The sequence below is a fragment of the Blennius ocellaris genome (genome assembly GCF_963422515.1).
Source record: "Blennius ocellaris genome assembly, chromosome: 18".
Classification (NCBI taxonomy): Eukaryota; Metazoa; Chordata; class Actinopteri; order Blenniiformes; family Blenniidae; genus Blennius; species Blennius ocellaris.
In genome coordinates, this window is record NC_137667.1 from 10043052 (window position 1) to 10068388 (window position 25337).

At 41.8% G+C, this 25337-nt stretch overlaps 1 protein-coding gene across 4 annotated transcripts in view; it reads left to right on the plus strand.

Moving 5' to 3' along the window:
- LOC308143459 (rho-associated protein kinase 2-like) overlaps window positions 1-25337 on the plus strand; it is a 36566-nt gene continuing 11229 nt past the window's right edge. For all 4 annotated transcript variants that reach the window (XR_013937023.1, XM_080514274.1, XM_080514275.1 and 1 more), the window contains exons 1-21: window positions 1-434; window positions 6426-6507; window positions 7521-7621; window positions 8490-8627; window positions 9744-10004; window positions 10948-11092; window positions 11307-11445; window positions 13101-13192; window positions 15643-15802; window positions 16989-17085; window positions 17191-17273; window positions 18605-18653; window positions 18756-18891; window positions 20205-20296; window positions 20554-20800; window positions 21783-21889; window positions 21992-22151; window positions 22548-22708; window positions 23139-23323; window positions 24386-24455; window positions 24675-24778. Coding sequence is in view for 3 of the 4 variants with exons in the window: in XM_080514274.1 (XP_080370400.1) it covers window positions 339-434; window positions 6426-6507; window positions 7521-7621; window positions 8490-8627; window positions 9744-10004; window positions 10948-11092; window positions 11307-11445; window positions 13101-13192; window positions 15643-15802; window positions 16989-17085; window positions 17191-17273; window positions 18605-18653; window positions 18756-18891; window positions 20205-20296; window positions 20554-20800; window positions 21783-21889; window positions 21992-22151; window positions 22548-22708; window positions 23139-23323; window positions 24386-24455; window positions 24675-24778 (2705 nt within the window). In the remaining variant the exon portion in view is untranslated. The remainder of the gene's footprint in view (window positions 435-6425; window positions 6508-7520; window positions 7622-8489; window positions 8628-9743; window positions 10005-10947; window positions 11093-11306; window positions 11446-13100; window positions 13193-15642; window positions 15803-16988; window positions 17086-17190; window positions 17274-18604; window positions 18654-18755; window positions 18892-20204; window positions 20297-20553; window positions 20801-21782; window positions 21890-21991; window positions 22152-22547; window positions 22709-23138; window positions 23324-24385; window positions 24456-24674; window positions 24779-25337) is intronic.

Sequence of the window (25337 nt, forward strand, 5' to 3'; positions counted from 1 at the left end):
CCTGCTTTGGCTGCGTCCCGGACGCGTTGCACCTGAGAGCGACCAGACGCCGCGCCGCCTCGACTTTTCTTTTCTTTTTTTTTAACAAAAATAAATCTATATATGTCTTTATTACACTTTGTTCTGAGGCTTTAATGACAAAAGAAAGTGAGACGGTTTTACTTTGGCCGCGGGATAAATAATTAATCTGACAAGTCGAGCCGCACTCCACAGGAGGAGGTGACATGAGGAGCTGAGCCGGGCAGGAGCGAAGTGCGCTTCCACCGTCTGAGACAAAAGCCAGGCCGAGGCCACAGGTGTTCCTCTGCTTCTTGACTCGGATCCACGCTGCTGCGATCATGCTGGGAGCGGAGAGCATAGTGGAGAGCCGGCTGAGGAAGCTGGAGACCCTCATGAGGAACCCCCAGTCGGCCCTAAACTTAGAAACTCTGCTGGTAAGTTTTACTTTCTTTTTTTTTTTTTTTTTTTTTAACCCTCAGGCTTTCTACTTCTTCTCTACGTGTGTTTGTCGTCAGTGCCTGCGATGAAGAGTTACTCACATATTTGTGGGCAATTACTCTGACACGATCAGGGATTACATGAAAAGACATGTTTGAAAACAGCTGGGACAAACAAATGGTGGAATAATATATACAACGTAGCTGCCAATGACACAAACATTTAAAAAAAATTTTTTAGAATAAAGGTAAAGACAGAAATTACTTGGACTCTTAATCAAAAATGTAGCAGAGGGAAACCCCACCTAAACCAGAGCCTTTCCTGTATGGAACACAATATGTTCCTCTTCGCATTCACAGTATGGGATAAGGGGGGGGTGGTGTATTTATAATAAAATGTGATATATTAATGTGAAATGTGATATGTTAATTTTGTTAAACTCCCTTAAGGTTAAAGCATTTACAGTCTTTAATGACATCCACAAATACATTCACCTCGAGTCTTAATCCACTCCATCTTCATGTGTATTTACCTGTTGAATCTCCTGGTCTGGTCTGGACATGACATGCCCGCCGTCTGACCTGCACTGAGAATGTGCAACCACTCAGTCTTTTGCACCTCACCTTCTCTACAGGAAATAAAATATGGAGGCGCTTTTCCAACTGCCTTGACAGGAACTCACACCAGGCCAAATGAAGTCCTGAAACTCCACCAAGCACTGTCACGCTTCTTATAATACAAGTTCTAAACAATAAAGTGGAGTTTCTCAGTAATCTAGAAACGGCTTTGAGGGGGGGAAAATAAGGTTTGGACTGGATTAACCTGCTTTTTGAATGTATGCTGGCACTGCAGTGACGTGTTCACTCATGTATTTCTCCACCAAATGATGACAGCAGGTGACTTGAGGTTTTTTTTTGGACTGGTGACACAAATAAAAGCACATGTGTGAGGATTATCTGTGAGGCCTGGAAGTCCAGCTGACATCTACATAAACCGGCAAACAGTTTAATATCATAAGCTTCCCTGTACACAGCAACTGTTGTCTGGAGTATTTTGCTGATGAGTCACAAAACAAAGTCCAGCACAGAGACAATCTCCAACATCTGTGACACCGAGACTCAACCGAAGTGATATGAACGTGGCCGTGTAACGTGTCCAACTCGCACCCGCCAGTCCTCCGGTCTGATTTTCATCACTGCAGTCGGCTACATCTGGTTTCTAAGCATTTCTGTGTTGGAGGTAACAATAGCCGCCTCGCTGCCTCATGCAGGGAGCTACCACACAGGAAGCTGACTTCACGTCCTGGAATTGAGATGGAGATAACCTCCCATGACCTCACGTCACTATTTCCTGTTTGTCCACAAGAGGTTTTTTTGTTGTTGCTTTTGGCGTAGAAGTGGGTTTTTTTTTTCCGTAAAATAATCCCCCCCCCCCAAAAAAAAAGAGTCTTTTTATAACAGATCTATCTAATGATGGTCTTGGTTCTGAATACTGGCAGTGTAGTCTCAAAGACTTCGGTGAGTCATTAGTGTTTTGTTTAGTTTATTTTTCAATTCATTTAACATGTCAAACAATAATACAAACGATCAACAACTGAAAATGTAAACATCTCCCAGTTGGACATATTAAGAGATTCCAGATTGGGATATGGCATGAACATTTAACATATTTTAATAGATCCACTACTTTGGGAGCGGGGTGGAAAAAGTATTTTTATCCGTCTTCTTCAGCTGCATTATGATAATTACAGAGCTGGAGCAAAACCCAGGTGACAATGTGTGACAGGGAGGGTCAGTCCATCACGTAGCCAACACAACACACAACAGTTTACCTGATGAGCATGTGTTCAATTATCAAAGGAGAACAGGAAGAACAAGGAAACTCCACGCAGTTATGCAAAGTGTTTATATTTATACACCACATTCTCGCAAACAGCCACTTGTTAGTTGTTTATGGCAACACATTCAGAAAATTAAAAGTACTACATTACAAGAGTTAAAGACCCCGTGCAGCTTAAAATGAGTGATCTATGCGTTATATGGGCAAACAGGAAGTTTAAATGTGTGGCAAGGGCAAATCAAACTAGGAACCTGAGGCAAAGCTGCGATCCAGAATGCAACGCCTCCTGCACCATAGATATAGCTGTTGTTATCACTACTCACAGCTTCTGCTTTATATCTCTTTACACTGGCTTCCGAAAAGCAAGTTACAACAAGACTCCTAATAGTAACTGAGAGTATTTTATCATCAGCGTATTTATTGATGAGCTGCAAGAAAAGCATCCAAAGTGTCCGATGTATGTTCACACTTTGGATGTAGGTGTGATTAACTCACTTTCCATGGAAGGAAGTTTTGAGCTGGTATGGTACCTACAGTCTCAGTACAATAGCATTTAAATCTGTGATTCCCAGGCTGGGGTCCAAGAGCCAAGGGAGATCCTGACGTTTTACCTGATTTGTTGCCATCCAAATTAGATTAGATCACATTCCCCCCCAAAAATACAATAAAACGCAATATAAAGATAAGTAAGAAGATTTAAATCCCCTATCTTCTCCCATGTGTTTGGTTTGAACCTGAAAAGACCATGTCCACTATGTTTACATTCCTAAATGCATTATTCTCTGCCCTGTGATTGGCTGTTCAGGACTTTGTTAAAGAGCTCAATTGGTGTTATAAGTTAGTTAAAATGTAAGTGAACATGAAGAAGATACAGTTCACTTTTCAGAGCTGACCTTTCAAAATCGGATAAGTTGTCAATAGTTGTTACGATGAACGAATTGTAAGATGACCAATTAGGTCACTGAATATTTTAAGAACTTTGGCGGAGGTTGTTGACTGGATGGTTGACCCGTCTTTCCGTTGGCGTTGTGATTCCCAGATCTGTTTGTGTGAGCGTTTCCTCTTAGCAGTGGTTCCTGTTGAAAGTCGAGCTCCTTGCGAGGCAGGTCTGTTGCCTGTAGTATACAAGTGTTTATGTCGATGTGTGAAGCGTTTTTAATGCTGCTATGCTGCTAAAACCAGTAACCCCCCCCCCCATTTAGTGAATTACTAGCATATAATTATTTCCTCTTTATACAGCTCAACACACTGCTGCTGCTGACTGTGCTCCTTTACAGTATCGGCCCACGGTTCAGTGGTTGGGAGGGGGTGGCTGAGGCAGGGAAGATGCATGATCATGTTCAGATTTGTCCAGATTCCACTTGAAATCAAGCAAGATGGAGCGAATTGTCTTTGGTCTGAGGCATACTGAGCAGCCAAGAGATTTAACTCCTGAATGAGTTACTCCACAGGGTGTTTGTAGACCAACAGATTATAAATAAATACTGATGGCTTTCCTAAGACCATTTATAAATCCACTTAATTGTGGGATCTGAGTGATTGTGTTAAAGAAAATGTAGTTATGTTGTTCGACTCGAGAAAGGAGTCCATGGCGCAAGTTGCGATGGCTTGCTAACCCCAACCCATTTTGACAATAATTGTCAAAATATTTGACAATGACTGTTTGAGTTTCCATTTTCCTTAACCCCTGCAAAATGCTAAGATCATCGCCTGCTGCCATAGAGTTTACATGAGATGAGGGATGCTTTTCTTTTTCTTGAATAATTAGCACACGGGTCTAAGGTTGCACATTTATTAGTTTTTCCTAAATGTGATGCGACTGGGGTTGAGTCACTGTTTGCATTGTCGCATTTCTTTGGAATGATTGCATGCTCTCTGAACACCTGGGGCGGTTTTCTCAGGTTCTGAGACTTTGTCTCACAATCTTAAGACATATTGTAGATAGATAGATAAATAATTAATAATCGTATGGCAATTCTATTTGGAATATATAACAAAAGTAGATTAAAAGTAGTTTTAGAAAATCAGAGAAAATGGATCTAGAACTGGAGAATACCCCCCCCCCCCAAAAAAAAAAGTAGCAAAACATTGCAAAGTAAATGTATAATGACGCCCAAATTCCTAGCAGTTGAATACCTTTGCATAGTCCTCACCATTGATGTGTAGATTTGTGTGTTCAAATGTGACAATGCAAATCACTTTGGTGCTGCTGAAGCAGTAAGGACATCCTTTTGTCGTTAAACTATTGCTTGCTACATTCAGTCAACACACCACTTGGTACCATCTCGTCATTTTCCAGACTAGCGTTAGGGTCACAATGGCTGAAGTCGTGCCGACGTTGGAGAGAAAAGCTAATATCATCAGCCCATCAAAGGGCTGCCACAAAGGGAGAGACACACCTCCGTGTTTTTGTCAGCTATAGGGAGAAAATGCCAACACGACACAGTGTAAAGTGGGTTCAGTGTTTTTGTCTTATTTGCATAGATTTTGGTGGCTTTGCAGAGAACAGGTTCAGTGACAGCCGTGTACAGTGACTCATTGTTATGAGACTCTTGTTGTTTTCATTAGGCGTAAATAAAAATGTCAAGTTTTGCCAAAGTTTTGGGATCGTTGCAGTTTTCTTTTTGGATCTTTTTTATTCAGAGTATATTGAGTAACGGCCTTGGGCTTAAAGGTTTTACATGGTAAATACTGTACACAAAGTGGATTTCAGGTGAGAAATGCAAGTAACTTAATTTCCCATGTCAGTTTCCTTTTAATAAATATGTATGGAAGATGGATTTAAATGTATTTTTGAAAGCTGGTGTCAGATACGAGGCTGCCACAGCCTGAACAAATTTATGATTTTAGTCACACATTCCCTCTGTCTCCAGATGTATCATTCATGCAGCCTAAAATTAGATTGGATTATTTACATATCATTCAAATATCGCCAGGTTCACCTTCGTATACACGCACACACACACACACACACACACACACACACACACACACACACACACACACACACACACACACACACACACACACACACACACACACATACACACACACACACACACACACACACACACATATGACCAGTCAGTCTCAATCCAGACCCATAAGCTGCTTGTCCCACAATAGTTTCTGAGCCTTTTGGTCTATTTCTACCGTCTACAAGGGGGGTGGTGGTTGGTAGCGAGGGGGGGGGGGGCAGTTTGGAGGGTGCATCTTTCCTCACTGCTGCTATTTATAGGCGCAGAATTGTTCCACATGTCCACCCACCCACCCACATGTCCCCGAACAAACAGAAAAACACACACTGCCCTGGCTGAACCGCTTCCACATACATACACACACACTCGCCACATGACTCCAGGTGACCCCTGTTTTTAGGGACCAGGGGGTCATAAAACACCTTATGACCCCCACCTCCCGCTCCCCACTCATCTCCCCAGCTGCCCCACCAGAACATGCCCTGGGATCACGGAGACATTCTGGGTTCACATGAAACTCAACACCGCCGATTTAAGCGCCGATGACACGACTGAGGCCTCGGCTTTTAGCCTGATGCTGCCACTGCCCGAGTATGTTGCGCTATAGGGAGGGGCTGCTGGGTGTTGGTGGGCCCGCTTGACGGTCTGTGTGTTTGGGTAGGCGGCAGTAACAGCATGTGACTAGTTCTTGTTGTTGCATAGCTTGTTATGTCTGTATATCCAACCTCCATTGTTCCTTTGTGGTTGTTTGGCTTTGCTGCACCATCACCGCTCTGCCTTTTCTCTCCCTATTATGTTGGATTTTGGAGCACTCACAATTACGGAAAAAAATGTAAAAGCTGTACATACAATTTGCGTTAATTTGTTCGGTTTTGTTTGAAGGTCAGGGTCACAGGACATGTGGACCTCTTCCTGACAGATAAATGATCACAAGAAAAACAATGAAACAAGTTTGGAAAATGTAGATTTGTTGCACAATTCAGCCAAAACAGCAAGAATTATCTGGTATATAATAATATGTTACCAATGTATGTTAGTTCAGTAGGCACAGTTGTGTCTTTTAAACTGGTAAGCCTTGCATTTAAATATTGCTCAAGAGGAATAGGTGTTCTCTTTGTTTGTATTATTGTTATTAAATGAATTAATTATTTTTTTCCTTTTGTCTTCCAGGACTCCGTGAGTGCGTTGGCCCATGATTTGAACTACCCTGCTATGCGGAAAAACAAGAACATTGAGTCCTTTCTGAACCGATGTAAGAGCCAGATTTAATGTCTAATTTGGTTACAAAGGTTGGAAGACTGCTGAAAATGTGCATTAAAGTGCAGAACGACTGTTGCTTTCCTTAGATTGTATTTAATGACAAATAAAAGTATCATTGCTGAAATTACCTCAGATAAAAGCACAGAAAAATTTAATTTCACTGCATTTAGTTGCAAGTATTCAATATAGTAAAAGTTCAGAACACGTTTCTCAGAAAAAGGAAAACATTTGAATGACACATGGTTATTGGTCTTTGAAATAAATTGAGCTAAAACATAAAAATTAATCTGTTAAAAGACTTAATTTATTGGCTACAAAATGCTGATTAAAGGGTTTAATAAATTGTGGGTTTACAAAATACATGATGCATATTTTATGAAAGTATGAATAAATGTATATACTGGAAAGTGGCACAGATTAAAGTACATCACAAGGCTATTTAATTACAGTAATGTCTGAGAAGATATTTTTGTGTAATGATGTCAATACTTTCATCTTCATAGTCCATCTTACAGTTTGTATAACAAGTCTAATACTTTTAGTGACTCATAATGTAGTTGTACAGCAAAATTGTGAAGATTATTCTGTCAGCCAAAGTATTCCTGTTATTTAATATGATTTACATATTCAGAGGTGGTACAAAATGTGGTTAAAGTGTTAGTTGTTGAGGAAATCTAAATTGAGGGCTAATGAGTAATGATGATTATTATTTTACAGTAAAAATCTTATTAATACACAGTTATGTGTTACTTTTGTGAGGCCTTACATTGTTTCCAAACCATTTCCTAGTCTTGAGATCTTCTTTAAGACAGAAAATTGTGTGTTTAGCTTTAGGTACATGTGTACAATATGGCTGAAAAACCTAAAAATAAGTTTGATAGTTCTCTTGTCACATGCTTCTTGGATTATATTTATTACACTGTCTTGTACATGACTGGAACTTAAAATTCCAAACTGCTGATTTACCTTCACATTTCCATGGTAACGTATGTTTGCGTGTCTCAGATGAAGCAGCCGTGAGCCAGCTGCGAGAACTGCAGGTGAAGCTGGAAGACTTTGACAAAGTCAAGCTGATCGGCCGAGGCGCCTACGGAGAAGTGCAGCTGGTGAGATGTTTCTCTGTGCAAAGAGCCGATAAATAAGTGTGCGATTGTTCCCTTCGCACATTTTAATTCCAAATCACCCGGAGGCTGCAGTGTATTGCAGTGATTAAAAACAGGATTTCTCCAGCTGTTCCTTAATTCATCCGTTGGAATAGTCTTAAAACCACTAGAGGGTGCAACAATCTACAGAAACACACAATGTGTCACATTATTTTTTTTTTCTTTTTCTTTTTCCCCCCCCTATAAATGCAGTTTTAGTTATTGGAGCTTCAGGCTTGCAGTGACTCTTTACTTTCCTCAACTCCCAGTGTGTTCTTTGTGTACTCCTATCTGCTATGTGCAGAGTGTCTTATGGTGGAAACGAGTCTGGACAGGCTCAGTGTGTGTGTGTGTGTGTGTGTGTGTGTGTGTGTGTGTGTGTGTGTGTGTGTGTGTGTGTGTGTGTGTGTGTGTGTGTGTGTGTGTGTGTGTGTGTGTGTGTGTGTGTGTGTGTGTGTGTGTGTGTGTGTGTGTGTGTGTGTGTGTGTGTGTGTGTGTGTGTGTGTGTGTGTGTGTGTGTGTGTGTGTGTGTGTGTGTGTGTGTGTGTGTGTGTGTGTGTGGGAGACAAGTGTGAAGTCTGGTGTGGGGGTGTGGAAGGGGGACCTGGTGCGTTTGTGCTTGAAATCTTGTGTAAGCATGTCTCTTTAAGGGTGTGTACGACAATTACAGCTTTCTCCACCGCCGACTCTTGATTTTCCTCTGCGACTCTCATGTTATCTCAGTCGCAGTGACCTTCTGGAAATCTTCCTCTGGTTGTCCTTGTGGACTTATCACTGCTTGCTCTTCCACGTCTCATGTCTCTGAGTCGTCCCTCACTTCTTATGATTACAGGTCCGTCACAAGGCCTCGAAGAAAGTTTATGCCATGAAGCAGCTCAACAAGTTTGAGATGATCAAGAGGTCAGATTCGGCCTTCTTTTGGGAGGAGAGACACATCATGGCCTTTTCCAAAAGCCCCTGGGTTGTTCAGGTGTGCATTTATTTTAATTCATTCTCGTGAATGACGTATTCACAAAATATAATGCCTCTGAGTTACTATTTTTACCACAGACTGAGATGTTGTGACATTTTTGCCTCATTTTGACACTACATTTGTCATTTTCCAAATAGTCAGTTGTTTATTATGTGTGCAGTTTCTATTACACTGCTTGTTGCTACATGAAGGGCGTCCAGCTTAAAAACTCACCAAGTCTATGGTGCAAGTTGCCATTACTTCCCTGTAAGAGGCAGCAGCCAAATAGACACAAGAGTTTGTAAAAATATCTTGTAGTTTTTGTTAGCAATTTGGGACTGGTTGAGGAGGCTTGTGTGCTTTTTACAGTGTCACAAAAAAATAAATCCAGAAATATTCCTTATATTAGGAATAAACATGTTTCCTTTGTATGGACTTGCTTCCTTTTCTTTGTCTTCAGGTTGGCTTCAGTAACAAGTACATTATTATATATCTAATGGCAATCCAACATTTAATGCATAAAACGCCCATATGAAAAATTCCAGTAATACTGGATTAATATGTAATTTTAGTCCCACACCACTTTACAATAGTAGAGAAGAATTACTGCAGTGCAGCTTCTTGGCTGAGAAAGCCATAGAAAATGCTGACTAAGGTGCATTTACGAATGAGTTAAGGTCATATTAATGTGTTACAATAATCATAGTAAAGGATATGTTGTTTGTTTGTGAAGAAATATGTACAGACACTGTAAACAGTCTTCAAATGTTGCATGAAGTATAAATAGAAAGCTGGTATGTAGTTACTGAAAGTGTGAAAAGGCAAATGTAACTGTAAATGACTCTAAATGTGATTATTGAAGGAAATTAAATGGTGAAGAAACATTTAACTTCCATTATCATGTAGTTTTGTTGTTTTAGCCCAGAGGATAACCAGCATACTCTCACCATGTAGTAAGTTAACAGATAACTAAATGCTGGGGTTGTAAGTTTCTCCTGCTTTTCTGTACTACGTGTCTTCATGGCACGTAGTCGGAGGTTAGTGATTCAAGAGTCATTCACAGAAGCCACATCTCGATTCGACTAATATCTTGACATCCTGAGCATGAATTGACTCATCGCTCTTTCTCGCCAGCTTTGCTGTGCTTTCCAAGACTACCACCACCTCTACATGGTGATGGAGTTCATGCCTGGAGGAGACCTGGTCACGCTCACCTTGAATTACGACATCCCCGAAGAGTGGGCTCGCTTCTACACGGCGGAAGTGGTGCTGGCGCTGGACGCCATCCACTCCATGGGCTTCATCCACCGCGACATCAAACCCGACAACATGCTGCTGGACGAGCACGGACACCTCAAACTGGCCGACTTCGGCACGTGTATGAAGATGGACTCGGTAGGTGGAGTCGTGCTTCACCGTTTGGTGTCACTGAATTGAATGTGAGTGAATCGGCGTGTCTGTGAGTCTGAGTGCACCACCAGGTGTTCAAAGTGTGAAGTGACGCTTCACAAACGCAGGGCAACGCTTCTGACATCAGGCTGTTTTTAAAAAAAGGCCTCAGAAGTCATCAACATCAACAACAACCAATCTGCAGCGGGCCAGCAGTGCCGGCTGTGCTGCGGGCCAGGAAGTGTTTTTCACCCTTTTGTTTTCACCACAGCCATTTCAGGATAGCTGGCTGCACACGTCTCAGCCGTCTCAAAATCTACCATTAGACGGAGTGCATGGTGTAATTACATGTCTTGCACAAATACATAGTCCAAACAATTGGGTAGAGTTAGAAGCGAAAGAAAAATAGGCTAAGCAGACTTTCTACACTTTCTGGTTGTATATGGATTATTGAAAGAAATTTCTGGGTGAGTAAGGTTTGCAATGAGTCGCAAGAAGCCCGCTGAGAACAGAAGTGTCCTTGTTTCATAAGTTCATTGCTCTGCAGCCTCATTTCAGCCCATTTTGATCTGAGTTTTGCTGAACCATAGCATTCCTGCAGACTATAGCATGCATGGTTTAAAGTGGAGCTTTGAAGTATTTATGTGTGTGATGTTGCATCTACATTTCATTGCTGCAACACTTCTCCCTCGCTACAAGCATTGCTGCCATCTGCTGTTAAGTTCTGGGTCTCAAATGTGCGTTATGCCTTTTGATTCCTTTTTGAAAATGGCATTTACCTTTAACAGCAGTCACTTTTTAATTAATGCCACTGTAAATTGTAATGGAATTTTTCAACAGTGAACCCTCCTAGGAGATGATTCAATGTTTCACACTGCCACACTCCATAGTTCTCTTTGTTTGGCCTTTCTTCTCTCATGTACTCTGTTGTGTATCCGTCTATGTACAGACGGGCATGGTGCACTGTGACACAGCTGTTGGCACGCCGGACTACATCTCCCCCGAGGTGCTGCAGTCTCAGGGTGGAGACGGTTACTATGGTCGGGAGTGTGACTGGTGGTCTGTGGGAGTGTTTATCTATGAGATGTTTGTTGGTAAGTTCACCGGTATTCATCCACTTCATGATTGCCCATAATAGTCGAGTCTAGACTGAGGTTGGAATGACTAAATCAAGGATCTAAACATGAAAAACCAGTTCTAAGGGATTTTTGGTTAAAATTTGACATATTTGGCATCGATTGTTGACAAAGACATGTTTTTTAGTGTTAGTCATCATTTTAATGTTTTGATCTTTCTTTCTCCTCATAGGTGAAACTCCTTTCTATGCAGAGTCCTTGGTTGGGACTTACGGGAAAATAATGAACCACAAGAATTCTCTCGTCTTCCCAGATAACATTGAGATATCTCGGGATGCCAAAGATCTCATCTGTGCCTTTCTAACTGACAGGTTTGCACATGCAACTACTATTTCACTGTGTAGTCCTGTCAAAACATTCATCTGTCAGAAGCATAATATTGTACACGGTATAGCATGCAGTGCAATGTGCTTGGCACCTGTTCCAGACCTAAACACACAAGATATATATACATATACACACACACGTTGGCATTGATTCAGTCTAATTGTATACAATATCTTCATATATTTCTCCAGAAAGAAAAACGGTATATTGAAGTAACATGATAGTAAACAAATGCAGTTATGAATTAATACATCATTTTCTGAGTTAAAAGAATAATCTTAGCTACTGAAATGCGGATCAACAGATTTGAAAAGTAATTCAAATTGTGGGATTACGACACAGCAATTTATCATTTGAAACGGCAGTGAAATAGATTACCTTCTGTGAATTGTGCAGTATAAAGTATTAATCAATTTACATTTTTGAAGAAGAAAAAAATCAACTCTTAAAAGCATCTCTAAAATACTACTTAATTCCAGTAACGTGAATGTCAATCTCCATGCCATTTAAAGAAGGATAACTCGTATAATGCTTTTGCTTTAGAAATGACATGTATATGAGATGATAGTCACCAGTTCGAGGTTTCAGCCATCAATATTTAGGTTTCTCAATTCTTTAGACGATAAGAAAGCATGCTGCTCGTCACAGCTCCAGCCTAAATGCAAACTTTTGCATGAAAGGTAGCAGTGAATGGGTGTGTGGGTCATGTTGCTCAGTAATAACCCACACCCCTGGAAGAAAGCACTTCCTGTTTACATTAGTAACCCCGCCCCCAAGAGGGCTCAAACACAGGGCCTTTCTGCCTTGACACAGAGCTGCCTTTCACTTTCCCTCCCTCAGTTTATTTACCTTCCCTCTCACTATCCTCTCACCACAGACAGAATCTCACATGTGTGCGCACACCCACACAAACACACACATTCTGCACGCTGACCACTGACTGCTTTCACCACTGAACCCACATGCTCTGTCACTGTGTCTGCATCATGCTGAATCACTCCTGTAAGCACTGCCACTCTCTCCTTCTCGATTCACTCATCTCCCCTTCCCTTCTGTGAGTCTCTCATCACTTTTCATTTTATAAAAATCAATCCTTTAAATTTTCCCCAGAGCTTCTCCTTCAGCGCCCTGGCTTGTTTCCTGGCCACTGAGACTCCGCTTATAAGCCTGACTTGCTCTCCTTTTTTCTCCTTCTTCCTCCCCACCCCTGCCCTCTCTTCCTCTTGGCTGGATCTGGAATGTCCCACACGTGGCAAGCTCAAACTGCCACACCCCTTCAGTCCTGCACCCAGAGGTGGAGGAGGGAGAAAAAGGGGAGAAGAAAGTGGGGAGGACTAGCAGTTGTGTTGAGCCAGTCAGGATGTTACCTCCAGCTCTCTGATCCTTGGTGTCTTCACTCCCTGAAACCTTTATTATCTCGGTGCTGACTGTGTAGAGGAGGTTCTCCTGTGTCCACTCGTGGTCATGCGGCTCTCCACGCTGGTTAGCGTGGTCAGGACAGAGTGGTCATTCCACTAGGCTCTGTGTGTTTGGGATGAGATGTTAGCGATGGTGGGTGGAGGGGAGGTGCGGTGTGCGTTTTGTGAGCACGCTGAGAAGACTCGTCTTCCAGTCTGACTGCCGCTGTCGCTGTGTGCAGGACGGTTCGTCTGGGCCGCACCGGAGTGGATGAGATCAAGTGTCACCCCTTCTTCAAGAACGAGCAGTGGACCTTTGACAACATCCGTGAGAGTGAGTGTCTGCACATCTTTTTAAATAAATGTTTTAATCTTCACTGTTGTTTGTAAGCCACCATAGCACAGGTGCAGATTTTCTCCCTTCCATCGCTGGTAATTTGCTCTTTTTACCCCCTCCCTCTCATTGCTGCTCGCTTTATTGAGCTCCTCTTATCAATTCAAATCTGTTCTTCTGCAGGTCTGTTCTGCCTCAGCTTCAGTTCAAAGTTTATTTCCAGCTCCTGAGCCATTAAGCCTTCATATATGGTTCACATGTGTGCCATATGCCGCCCACTCATTTTGTACATTATATGACAGGATCCTGGAAACAGGAGTCCACATGATGCACAAAGCCTGCAGGCTAACCAGCTACATATGAGCAGTGCTGCCAAAGCCCTTGATTCACCAGAAAACTTTCAAAGTCATGCTTTTGACTTTATTTTTAACTATAGGCAACAAGATTGTTCTATGTTGACATATGTACATATGGAATCAAGTGGTTAAAAATACAACATTGCCTGTTTTTTGCAAAGACTGTTAACGTAAAGATTCACAAATGTAGATATAAGATGTGGCAAACATCAAATGTTTTAATAATGCAACTATATTTAATTATCTTATTAATATCAAACAATCTTTTAGTTCACAGACATAATACACTACTGTGATGATATTGTATACTATTTGAATGTAGCTAAATGAACGATAAATCTACACACAGCCAGTCAACAATGCAGTGGTGATGCATTTTTATTTTGATAAAGCATTTCTACATTATTTTCATTGAAGGTGTCACTGGAAAAGAAAACATGTGCAAAACTCTATGGAGCCACTCATGTATGAGGTAAAAAAAAGGGCATTTGTAAGCAAGATGAGATGAACAACAGGTGAAGAAAGAAAAAAACATCAGACGATCCAATGAAGGTTTTTAAAATGCACAGTCGCTGCCTTGAAGAATCGCACACATCAGTCATTTTTCTATGGATCAGATCTTGTATTGTGAGAGGATGGAACTTTATATTAGTGAGGCTATTCTGAAATATATCAGGGATTTCATCAATACTATGCCTATCTTAAAGTCCTGATGTTCAATTTCAATGGATGACTCGACACTCTTTGCCAGATTGTTTAAAGCAGGATGGAGTAAAAATGGGGGGGGGGAGGGGTTATTTTAGGAGTGTGAGCAGGACCTCTGTGTCTGTATATAATTACATTCAGACTTTATTTTCCCCACCTCTCTGCGCTTCACCTGGCTCTGATTAAGACAACAGACAGAACTTCTGATCGCAGCCTGGCAGTCTGGAACACGAAACCACCGCTGTGCCGCTCGGCTCTCGTCGTGTTTGCACATGCACGTCCTGTCGCACACGGACACTCCCCGACGCACACGCCCGCTCCCGTCCTGGCATCCTGCAGAGCTGCCTGCAGGTCCCGGCCCCTCTGTGTCTCAGAGCGACATGACTCCCCGCTGCGTGTGGCCGTGACTCCACTGGGCTATTTTCTCTGCACTCCCATTTGTCTTCGCTTATTTTTTTCATTAAGTGTTTGGATGGTTGAGGGCGAAGCTCCATGCATGGATGAATAGATGAGTGAATGAATGGGACGGAGGCAGCGTCCTCCCCCCCCCTTTAGCGGCGGGCGGGGCCGGCTGTGCGGCCTGTGTGGACGGGCCTAATGAGAGGGGCGCCCTGGTTTTGGAGGGTTGCTCCCGCTCGCTCGCTCTCACTGTGGCCACGGCTGCCTGTCATTAAGCGCCCGCTATCAGAGAGCATTCTGGGAAGTTGTGCCACAGCGGCCTCCGAGGAGCAGCACGTCTCTCCGTTTCACCACAGTTTGTCTTTTTTCTTCTGTCGCCCTCTCGTTTTAACCCCCCCCCCCCCCCCCCCCCCCCCCCCCCCTGTTTGTTTCATTGCTGTGCTTGATCTCTTCTGGTTATTTTCTCCGCCATCCTTGTCCCACTGGGGGTTGTGACTTGACCTAACAGTAGTGAGCCCTTCGCCAAGAGCCAGGATTGCACTGGTCAGAGGAATCTGCCCTGTAACAGCTGCTTTATTTCTCTGTAATTGGAGGCTATTTAAAGGCAAAAGAACTAAGTTTATATTTATCTGATTGGCCCTTTAACACATTTGTGCGTGCGTGTTGCCTGCTCCTGTGAGAAGAGAGCAGAAGGGTCGTTCTTTCCTGGCGTGATCATACTTCGCTTGTGAAAGGCACCGTGTGTGTGTGCGAGGGGCATAAAGCGAGTACTGTACAGGAATAGGAGCGGTGTCAGGCTCACGCCAACCTGCAGAAAGCTCACTCTCACTACTCGCAGTGCCAAACTTGGCACGAAGTTCTCTTACATTTCTAAAAATGCATTTAAATTTAAATACCTGCAGCACATGAGTTTAATCCTCTCGTTTATTTAGGAAACACTGTCTTTCTCATTCCTCAAACCCTCCTGGTTTCTTGTTTTCTGTTTTCCAGCTGTGGCCCCGGTTGTTCCCGAGCTGCACAGTGACATAGACACCACTAACTTTGATGATATAGAAGAGGATAAAGGAAATGCCGAGACCTTTCCTCCTCCCAGAGCTTTTGTGGGCAACCAGCTACCATTTATCGGCTTTACTTACTTCAAAGAGGATCAGTAAGTATCTCAATCAGATATTTTCTTCACTTTGTTTGTTCTTTGCTGAGCTTACTCGTGCACTTTAATGAAGAAATCTTGGATTTTAAGGGGATAAGCAGTATATGTGCATGTGAATATGTTTTGTTTGCCAAGTCCTCAGCAGTTATGGACCAGGCTTAAGGGAAGCCGGCTCTGTGAATATGATAGGAAAAGACGGCTTCACGCTCATACCTTTGAAACAGTCACACACACACTGTATGCCTGTTTCTGTTCCACACTGCTGCCTTGTTCTGACAGCCCCTTTAAGTGCCCACTTTGCTTATGAAAAATGTCACTTTCTATGCGTTGCTTTTGTTACCTGAAGGTACAAATCGACTATTTTAGATGTGTATTGAATTTCTGAACATATAAATACTTTTCCAGTTACTTTTATGTGATATACATTTGGGTTTTTTTTAATATCATGTAAAATGGCAATCTCAGGTAGACATTTCTTGGAATCCATGAATATGGACTGAAAAACTCACAGTAGGTTGTTGCTTGTGTTTTTCAAAATCTATTTCTATTGTAGTGAACATCATTTTATTATCTAAAGAAAGCAGCAGACTCTTTATAGGAGCATTAAATACAGAATTTCTTTGTGTGTGGTAAACCCATTTGCACTTAAGAAGAAGCCTTAAAATGTCTTTGAACTCGCACTGCTTCTTCAGCGAAACATGATTACAGGCTTTATGCTCCATTCACCACCCTAGCCATATGCAGTCTCGAAATCTTCTAAAATTAGCTGTAAATTAATTTATATCATGTATTTGTCTCTTATTTGCACCACTGCACCTTATTAAGGTGTGAACTCATTCGTCGTCTTGTTTATATATATATATATATATATATATATGTGTGTATGTTAGCCTCTCTGGTGTTTCTCTATTTTGTAGATAGTTTTGGTTAGATGTGTTTTTGTGTTGTATATTTTTGTTTTGGGATTGAACAGTCACCTCTTCATTACAAACCAGGATTTTAATTATGTTAGAAACTTGGACTTGTGGATGGTGTTGTGTGTCGTCTTGGATATAAAGACCCGTTATATAATCTGCACAAGGTCTCGCATTTCAGTGATTGTAATGCCCAATGCATTACGCCTATTGTCCACTCATTGTAATTTTTTATTGTTGCTCTAATTTGATTATGCACGTTTCCCTCTCAGGCTGCTGAAGGCGAGCAACACCAACTCCCTGGAAGATTCAGAAGACAGTGAAGAAAACTGTAAAGATAAGGAGAATAGTTCAGACAATAAGAAAGATGTATGTATTTTTATGTGAAGTGATAGAATAATTCGTATTAGACAGGAAACTGGTGAAATAAAACAGTTTTAGAGTGTTTTACGAGTATTTCTCTGTCCACCACAGCAGCTGCAGAAAAAGCTCCATCATCTGGAAGAACAGCTCGACCATGAGATGCAAGCCAAAGAAGAGCTGGAGCAAAAGTGCAAGTACGACCAAGCCCACACACAAAGGGCATTTTCATGATAAATGATTCCAATGAAAGTACAGTCTCAACTCTTCGTTCATGATGAAGCACCCCATTGAGATGATGCACTCGCAAACATTATGGTGAAATTTTTCCCCAAAATATTAAATGGATACCAGCCACCTCATTAGATAAACTAATGTGATCTCGTGCCGATGTTTTCAAACTTTGAACAGTGTTCCCCAGCTCTCACACTACAAGTTTTATCTCAAGTTGAAACTTTTTAATTCAACGAATGTGTTTATTTACCACCGTACACGTATTTTTACAAACTTGTGCTGAAACATCAACATACTTGAAGGTAATTCTACATGAAAGAACAAGTCCTTGATTGGCCGGTCATTAATGTCCAACAGAAGTTGTCAGCAGCACCTGAATGCTGAATAATTCAATCATACTTAATTACAAACATGTGAGCATATTATGACACACGACTGATTCAGTGATTGATATTAATGTATACTCGGCATGGCATGCTGAATTTACTCATTGTAGTATATGGACGGAAAACATTTCTCTACCTGAATACTTGACATAATAGCTAATAATGAGTCTGAGAGGTTGTTAAATTTACTGTAAGTTATATTTTGCCTTGTATATTGAGGTGGCTTTTAGCGGACTGCATTATTTTGGAAGTAGTAGTAACTCAGCCAATCATTAACATTCTTCAGAGGAGTCGAATATTACAAACGGTTTTCTGTTCATTCGTAGTCGGGTTCAAAACAACACTACAGCTTTAACAGAAACACGCTTTCCAACTCATTACCGTGTAATTTAAGCTTTGCTGATCACACAAATGCACCTAATTTGGTGGTTGAGTGCACATGCACAATGGTAATGATGCTGTATGTGACATGGTTACATTCCTCACAACCACTTTTCATTTTTAGACGCTGGTATAGTTGCTAAAAACAAAGCACCATCAGTGAAAAGATTGCTGGTTTCTTTCAGCCACTGAGCAGAATTTCATGTTGCGCGTCACGTATGTCAGGAAATAAGTGGGATTGTTTAGCAAAATGGGAAGAAACAGTCCATTCCCCTGAAAGCTTAAGCTTTTTAGAAAGTCTCATAATGGCAGATGTTAAAAAAGAAATGGAGGGAAAAGAAAACACAGAACACAGTTGTGGTTGTGCTTTCCTGTCTGGTACATCATGAATACTGTTCAGTTTGTTTACTTTTAGAAATCGAGGGCGATTTTTACATGTAATTTGAAAGTTCCATTAAAAAAAAAAAAAAAAAGTACATTTGAATTCATTTCTGAACCTGCTATAAAATTGTTTTTTCTTCTTCCAGAAATGCTACAAACCGTTTAGACAAGCTGGTGAAAGAGTTGGACCAGGAGGTGAGAGTGGATACAGTTTAATTTCATTCATGTACCCAAATATGACAAAGTGGGTGAGAGTTTGTTTCGACTCACATTGTGTGTGGATGTCTACCCTATCAGATGAACAGCAGGCAGAGGGTGGAGGCCTCGCTCAGGCAGCTGGAGAGAGAGCGAGCGCTGCTGCAGCACCAGAGTGCCGACAGTCTGCGCAAAGTGGAGATCGAAACCGACAGAAAGCGCGGCCTGGAGAATGAATGTAAGCAACTATGAAGAAACTCTTGTCACCTTGAGATGAACTCAAACAGCCATTCCTAATTCTGTTGTTATGAAATGCAAAGAAAGCAATTGCAATGTCTATTGGAGTCATCAGTTGTTTTTATGGACACTACTGAGCAGAAAGAAGTGCTAGTTTCAAATCATGCGAGGATCAAGGAAGTAGACTGCAGCAGAGTTCAATAATCCTAATCCTACATAATGCATTCATGCAGTAGCTGTCTTTGGGCATAAATGAGAAATAGGAGCCACATAAGTTATGATGTGGCTCCCAGAGTCCTCATCTCAACATCCTGGAGTCTGTTTGGGTTTGCATGAAGAGGCAGATTTGATCCTAGATCGACTCTGCGTACTTCTGAAAGGTGTTTAAAACCATCTTCCTCTGCAGTGGTAGGCAAAGTGAGAATATCTCATCTTCGAGAGGCTGTGGCCCTTAATCATCTACCCTTTTCTATATTTGAAACACGCAAGCAGAAGAAATCATACTTTATTAATCCCCTTGAGGAAATTCCTTCTCTGCATTTAACCTTAACTATACATGCCAGGAGCCATGTTGCGGCGCCCAGGGAGCTCATGGGCTTAGGGATGCACAGTGGGAGTCAAACCAGGGAACCTAAGATCCCAAGTCCACTTCTCCAACATCTACACCACCACTCGAAGTGTCTTTGTGCAAGACTCTGAACCCCACATTGCTCCCACTGGTTGAATTGAGCACCTGACATGGCAGCCGTCACTATTGACATGTAAATCAGGGAGTGTGACTATGAAAATGTTTTGGGATTCCTAAAGCAGTGAAAAAGCTCGAAATAAATTGAATCCATTTACCTTTCTGTGTTGACTCGGCATGTTTTCCCTGCACACAGCATAAGAAAAAACTTGCATTCACGGTTAATTGGTGACTCCAACTTGCCCCTCGGTGTGATTGTGAGTGTGTGCGGGTTGTCTGTATCTCAGTTTACCCTGTGGTGGACGAATAAACCGTCTCGGGTTTATGCTTCCTATATCACAGTTCTGATCAGCTGCAGGGCTCCTCACTCATGATTTGGATTAAGTGGTGTAGAAAATGTTTCACTCTAAATATTTCTGAGGGATTTTAGGGATAAAGATTAACTATAGACCTGTGAAATTAACCGTTTTTGCATTAAAAATCAAACGTATCAACATAGCTTAGTGCTCCATAACCATTGTGCATGAGTAACGGCTCTCATTTCACTTGTTGGGGTGTTTTCAGAGTCCACTGAATATGTTATATAAAACACTGCATTGACTTTCTCCCTGACTGTGTTCGCTTGTCAGTAAACAACCTGAGGGACCAGCTCGAGGATCTGAGGAAGAGGAACCAGAACTCGCAGATCTCCAATGAAAAAAACATTCAGCTACAAAAACAAGTGAGGGGGGGGAATCTTTTTTAATGTCATTGCTGTACGTGGTGTTGCTTTCTTTCCCTTTATTTATCCATGTGTTTACCTCAGTGGTTTTGTAAGTGTTTATACTTTTGGGCAGCGAGTGGTTATAACCACAGTTTTAATTATTATTCTCTTTTTCCTGCTGCAATGACCAAGATTTGCCTTAAGGGGGGAAAAAAAAGTTTCATCTTTTCTGGGTGTGTGTGTTTTCTGGGTTTTTTTTTTTTATAAACTTGTAGCTGGAGGAGGCCAACACTGTGCTTGAGGCTGAGCAGGAGGCGGCAGCACGGCTGAAGAAGAACCAGGCAGAGGCGCAGAAACAAGCCCAGAGCCTGGAGGCCAGCCTCGGGGAGATGCAGGAGAAGTGCAGCCAATTGGAAAACAGCAAGGTGGAGCTGGAGAAGCAGTTGAGGGGGCTGCAGGCCGAGCTGGAGGAGGAGAGACGAGATCGCAGCCTTGGAAGAGAAACTATTAACGATCTGCAGGGTGAGACGTAGCTCTTAATTACTCTTTCCCCTCGACAGTTATTCAAATAAATGGGATGAATAATCTAAATGAGATGACCAATAGCAGAAAAAAAGTCAAATTGACTGTTAACTAATAAGCAAGGAAGTCTTAAGAAATGAAGAAGAGATGGGGAATTTTATTTTACTGCTATATCTATAATGTAATCACATGAACCTTCATGGGCTGCTAAAAAGCTACTGTGGTAAACATCACCTCAGAAGCAGGAGGGAAAAAATACTTTACACAACCTGACGCTCGAGGCACAACAGGCTATTAGATGTGAATCGTTTTTTTGGAGCAGGCTTTGGGAAATGTTTGATCATAGGTGGAAACATCTGCTCAAAAGGCTGCGAGTGAAGCAAGAGGCTGTAAAAGCCCGCGAAGACCAGAGCCAGGACTTCTCCAGAGTGGAAACTTAAACGCGCTGAGGGAGTGTATTGAAACAACGGGGCTACCTGTTTGCTGTAGAGCCTCGTGATTTTTTCCCCTCGTAGTAAAAATCTCAGAGTAGGCGGGATTAGGAAAAAGGAAAACAAATGCTAACTGTTGTTTTGCTTTGGGGTTGTTTTTTTTGTGGGTTTTTTTGCTTATTTGAAACTGTACATAAGTTAAGGATAAGTTAAAGAGAACATCCAGCCTTCCTTTGCCAGCTATTGTACGTCTTTACTTTTAATCAACATGCATGCTATCATATATTTCTCCCTCAAAATAAATTCTGTAATTTAGTCAATCCGTTTTAATTGCATTTCAAATGAGCATCTTTCCATCAGCTGTGAAGTTAATAAATTATTTATTTTTGAAAACTGTTTTCTTTTGCCACAAAAGTATTTGCCTGTGAGCTGCATTTGTCTGTTTTCGGTGGTTCATTATATTTTATACTGCTGCTCCTAGTTTTGATATAATTCTGGGAAAAATCTTTGTCAACTCTTTTTTTATAACTAATATAGCTTCTCCTTCTCAGGACGCATCTCTGGCCTAGAAGAAGAGGTGAAAGAGGTCAAATCATCTTTCTCCAAGGTCAAGACTCAAAAGAAGGAGGTTCAGAAAAAGCTCAATGACCTTGAGAAGGTAAGTTCATCTTTCTGGCGGCTCGTTTTGTGTTTACATCAAGAAAGCCTCATTGAATAGCACAAGTGCACTTGGGCCGTAATATGAACTATGACTTTGTAGGAAAAGGGAAACCAGGAGATCGACCTGACGTTCAAGCTGAAGTCGCTCCAGCAGAGCCTGGAGCAGGAGGAGGCGGAGCACAAGGCCACCAAGGCCAAGCTGGCAGATAAGAACCATATCTACCAGTCCATCGAAGAGGCAAAATCTGAGGCCTTAAAAGGTGAGCGAGTGGGAAGATGGGAAAAATATGCAAGCGTCAGGTTTAACACGGTGCATAAACACTGGGAAAAAGTTATAGAAGAACAAGACGTAGCGACAAGAGTAAAAATGGCATCAGCAAGTTGGAAAAGCTGGAGTAGAATAACCTTAAGAGAGGCTCTGATTGATGGTGCCGACCTCGAACTAAAAAAGCCATTGCAAATGATTCTCATTTGTTCCAGCAGCTTGAAAGAAAACTATGAGAGAATGGCCTGCGGATATTTTACCGGTTGTCCTTCTCACACCATTATCTGGTGCCTCAAGCAAGTTTATTGAGAGGCGCAAATGGCTTTGTCGATATACTGTGCTGCAGATAACTCCCCCTTATGACTTTGTTTTGTACTTTCCCGTGGCCCAGAGATGGAGAGCACCCTGCAGGAGGAGCGCAGCCTGAAGCTGCAGGTGGAGGGAACGCTGCTGCAGCTGGAGAAGGACCATTCCATGCTCGACTGCGACTACAAGCAGTCGCTGCTCAAGCTGGACGACCAGCATGCTCAAAAGGAGAAACTTTGCGAGGAGGTATGCCCAGCTCTTCAATCACGCAACGCCAAGTTCACTTTTAGATGTTTCCTTGCTGTAACTCACCTTATTAAGATGAGGGTTTCACCGTGAAGTTTGACAGACAGACTTAAGAATGAGCCGCTTCTGGAATAATTTGTGTCGAAGGAGGGAAACGTGTGAAACGTGGCACAAAGTGCTTGAGTTGCATGACACTGCAACAACCTACTAGAACTACATCTTACACTCTTATGACACGGTTGACTGGATTGGTTTAATAAAATTAACTACACACACACACACACACACACACACACACACACACACACACACACACACACACACACACACACACACACACACACACACTACTTCTATTAAAAGCATGTGCTTTTGTTGACCAAGCTCCCACTTTCATTACCCGTTTTTGTGTTTGTCCTCACGTGTGCAGGTAAAGGTCTTAAACGCTCGTCTGGAGGAGGAGATCCACAAGCGGAGTTTGAGCCAGAGCGATCTGAAGATGCAGAACCAGCAGGTGTTGGTGCTCCGCTCCTCAGAGAAGCAGCTCAAACAGGAGCTCAACCATCTGCTGGACATGAAGCAGATCCTGGAGAAACAGAACCAGGAGCTTCGCAGGTGGAACATAGACAGAGACACAGACACACACAGACACACACACACCAAAATGCTAAATCGTCTGAAAAATACAAGTTAAGTAGTGTTTTGATATTCACTGAAAGCCACTGAGCTGTGAGCAATGACATTTTAATCATGGCTGAATTTTGGTGCCTTCATCTATTGAGGCAGGTACTGCAGCCTATTTTTTTTATTCGTATATAAATCAATGTTTTGGGATTTTTTTTCTTTACTTCCTTTACCTATACTTGGCAATTTGCCTGTGTTAACCCCCCTAGAGTCTAAAATATGAGGCACTTTTTAAGGTCTGCCTTCAGGATCGACAATGTTGTGCTACTCCAAGCATGTTAAAGCGTCTGGAGGAGTGCTTAGCTATCTTTTCATCCATCCATCCATCTTCTGCACTGCTTCATCCAGCTTAAAGTCGCTGGAGCGGATCCCAGCTGATGAAGGGTGAAAGCAGTTTGCACCCTGGAGAGGTCACCAATCCATCACAGGCAAACGGAGACAGACACTCACTACACCTACCGGCAATTTAGAGTCACTAACTGATCTCAAATTTCCTTTAGCTGTAGAGGAAACTGGAGTACTAAAAACGTAGTCGCACTCCACAAAGAAACCCCCCCCCCCAAAAAAAAACAACAACAATGAAGGCACATATCTCCCCAGTTTGGAAAAATAAACGCATATCCTTTATGTCCTTGTGTGAATGCAGTACTCTTTAACTCTCCAAATATCTGAAAACTTTGTGATTAATTACTATTTTTTCTGATTTATTTCAAACGCCAGCTTTAACTTCAGTTGAATATAGTAGCCACCAGGGTCTCCTCTATATGCACTGAATACAGATATATATTCATGAATGACAATAAACTCATGTGTGTTTGATAGCTTGAGGCCTGATGGATAATACACGTGCAGAATTTCACTGCAGAATTTTAACTGTTGTATTACATGGTGGCGAATCACATTATGTTTTTCTCTGATTAGAGGATGATGCATTTGGCTGTGGTGTGGCGTTGGGCTGCAGAAGTGATTGACAGGTTTTTGGTGTCGTTTCAGGGAAAAGCAGGAGGCTGATGGCCAGTTAAAGGACTTGAAGGACCAACTGGAGGCTGAGCAGTATTTCACAGTAACTCGCTCTCTTTTTTTTTTGTTTAATTTTCATGCATCGTATCCCCAACCACCTGTTGCTGTAAAATATCTGAATGTCAGCCTGGCAGGAAAATATCACTGATCTTAAAATATGCAGCCTGAATGCAATGAGAGGAAGATTCCCAGCTCGTCACGTGTGTGGAAATATAATCTCAGATGTGAAACTCATGAAATGTGTATGTTGTTTTCCTCTTAGACCCTTTACAAGACGCAGATCCGTGAGCTGAAGGATGACTGTGAAGAGAGGAATAATTTATACAAAGAGGCACAGCAGCGACTGGCAGAGTATCAGGAGGAAAGGTAACTGTGATCGTTATCTTTTGACTCGTATGTTCATCACAGTAATCCACTGAAACAAGTAATCACTGTGAACAAAGCAATGTGCAGTTAATATAATAAAGAAAAGGTGGCTGGCAATTCTGAAATAATTACTGATTGATGCTCACTCTTTTTATATATATATATATATATATATATATATATATATATATATATATATGCATGAAAAGAAAAGCTGCTTGGTAGAGAAGATTTCATTGTTTTTGTATGTGCAATCCACAAGCTGATAATACACATACACTTAAATTACTTGATTATACAATGATGAAATGAGCTGGACTCCAAAACCCAAAGTTTAACATGTGCAGACCACCCAGATTCCAAAACGAAAGCCTTGAAGCAGCACCAGAAATGTTAATAAATACAGTGTAACATGTGATGTGAAAATTATAAAATATTCATGGACCAGGGGACTTGAGATGTGGTTTAAGATATGTGGAAGGCATCCTACAACTCTTCGAGAAACCCTGCTTTTTATTACATGTAATCAGTCTTTCTCATTTGTGTTTTCTTTCATTTG